General features: G+C 63.8%; 1 protein-coding gene across 1 annotated transcript in view; it reads right to left on the bottom strand.

Annotated features, from left to right (window-relative positions):
- The window catches only part of SPAG5 (sperm associated antigen 5), a gene marked incomplete at its 5' end in the record, with an annotated part of 5494 nt that extends 3954 nt beyond the window's left edge, over positions 1 to 1540 (bottom strand). Inside the window, 7 exon segments of the mRNA XM_010193079.1 lie at positions 1 to 4; positions 6 to 89; positions 221 to 313; positions 529 to 648; positions 917 to 1051; positions 1176 to 1268; positions 1373 to 1540. The exon segment at positions 1 to 4 is cut by the window's left edge and continues 62 nt beyond it. Of these exon segments, the coding sequence (XP_010191381.1) occupies positions 1 to 4; positions 6 to 89; positions 221 to 313; positions 529 to 648; positions 917 to 1051; positions 1176 to 1268; positions 1373 to 1540 (697 nt within the window).
- Positions 1541 to 1874: the final 334 nt, after the last annotated feature.

Here is a 1874-nt window from a genome sequence, read left to right as displayed (position 1 = left end):
TCCCGCTCTGCCAGGCAGCTCCGCAGCTTTTCGGGGACGCTCTCCAGCACAGCCTGGCACCGCGACACCAGGGCCCTCGCCTGCTCCCGCTGCAAAGGGGATGGCACCGGGCAGCCTGCGGTACCCAGGGCACAAAGCGCCCCGAGACGGAGCAAAGCAGCACTGGCCCAGATCGTGCTGGCAATGGGATGAGAGGATGAGCTATGGGGACACCTCTCACCTCCACATCCAGGGCTCTCCTCTCCTCCTTCAGATTTTCCAAGGTGATGTCTATTAACTCCCTGAAGGGCTGAGCCTCAGCAGCCAAGGATGCCTGGAAGGGGCAGGAGAAAGGGGTCAACTCTGCCACAGTGAAAAAGCCAAATTCACCAGCCCCAAGGCCAGATTGTGGCAGCTTCCCAGCAGCGGCATCAAGAAACCTCTGATGGACCCAAACCCATCACAGACCCTTGCTCAGAGCATCCCCCAAGCCCAAGGTGTGGAGGAGCTTCCCCGGGGAGGAGGCAGCTGTGCCCACCCGCTCGGTACCTGCTGGAGGATGGCGTCTGCCAGCAGCACAGCCAGCTCTCTCTGCGAGGCCAGGCTCTGGTCACGGGCACTGATCCGGGCGCTGGCGTGGGCACGGAAAGCCTCCAGGAAGCCATCGCTCTGCCGAGGGATGGATGCTGCTCTGGGCACAGCATCGCACAAGGGGCAGCTCCCACAAGCCGTCCCTGTACGCTGCTGCAGCCCAGGGCTCCTGCTCCCAGCAGGACACAGCCTGAGCCAAAAACCCATCCCGAGAGCTTCAGCCACCCCAGGGAGCCACAGCCCTCCCAGGGTTTCCCCTCACGGTGCCAGAGAGATACAGGATACCACATCAAAGGCACAGGAATGGCAGAACCTGCCCTGACTCCCGCACCAGCTGCCCCCCTACCTCCTCCTTGGCTCGAAGGGCTTCATCCGCTCGCTGTCTCATGGCATCCCGCTCCTCCAGGCAGCTCCGCAGCTTCCCAGGGACGCTCTCCAGCACAGCCCTGCACCGTGACACCAGGGCCTTCGCCTGCTCCCGCTGCAAGAGGACACGGCGCCGGGAGGCACTGGGTATAGCTGATGGCTGCCACGTGTGCTGACGGGACCAGCGTCTTCCAAAATCTCAGGGGAAGTGGGGCCAGCCTGGCCGTGTTGAGGCTCACCTCCTGGGCAAGCGTTCCCTGCTCATCCTGCAAGCTCTGAAAGGCGGCATCCGCAAGGCCCCGAAACAGAAGGCACTGCCTGCTCCAGGCGCTCTGGGGAAGGGACAAGGGCACCAGCGCTCAGACAGTGCTCCCAGGGACACACGAGTGCCCTGCCCGGCTGAGACCCAGCACACTCATCACACACTGAGCCTCACCGTCCCCGTGGCAGCCAGCTCCAGCTCCCGCTGCAGGTCCCGCTCCGCTCCCCGCTCACGCTGCAGAGCCCCCCCCCGCTGCGGGCCCCGCTCCGCTCCCCGCTGCCGCTGCAGAGCCTCCATTTTCCTCCACAGCTCCAGGTAGAGGTTGCGGTAAATCTCCTCCTCCTAAGGGCATCCCGGCAGAGAGGGGAGGGCTTCGCACCAGCCCCGCTCCACCCTGGGGTCCGGTGAAAGCCATTTGTGACACGCCTCCCATGTCTCCCCACTCCTCACATGTGCCAGGGATGTTTCCCAGCATAAAGGATTCAAATCCAGCCAGCTCAGCAGGTCAAGCCGGGTGTGATAACGTGGCTGGAGCAGCACTGGGAGAGTGATGCCACACCACAGTATCCCCGCTCTACTTCCACCCCTCAAGATCCAGCCAGGGCCACCATCCCATAGGTGGTACATGGGCACCATCACAGCGCTGAGGCCATGGAACACAGAGTGGCATCACCCC

Source organism: Mesitornis unicolor, unplaced genomic scaffold (assembly GCF_000695765.1).
Source record: "Mesitornis unicolor isolate BGI_N332 unplaced genomic scaffold, ASM69576v1 scaffold43319, whole genome shotgun sequence".
Classification (NCBI taxonomy): domain Eukaryota; kingdom Metazoa; phylum Chordata; class Aves; order Mesitornithiformes; family Mesitornithidae; genus Mesitornis; species Mesitornis unicolor.
Note: the sequence above shows the minus strand (reverse complement) of the source record. Positions and strands in the feature narration are given on the sequence as shown.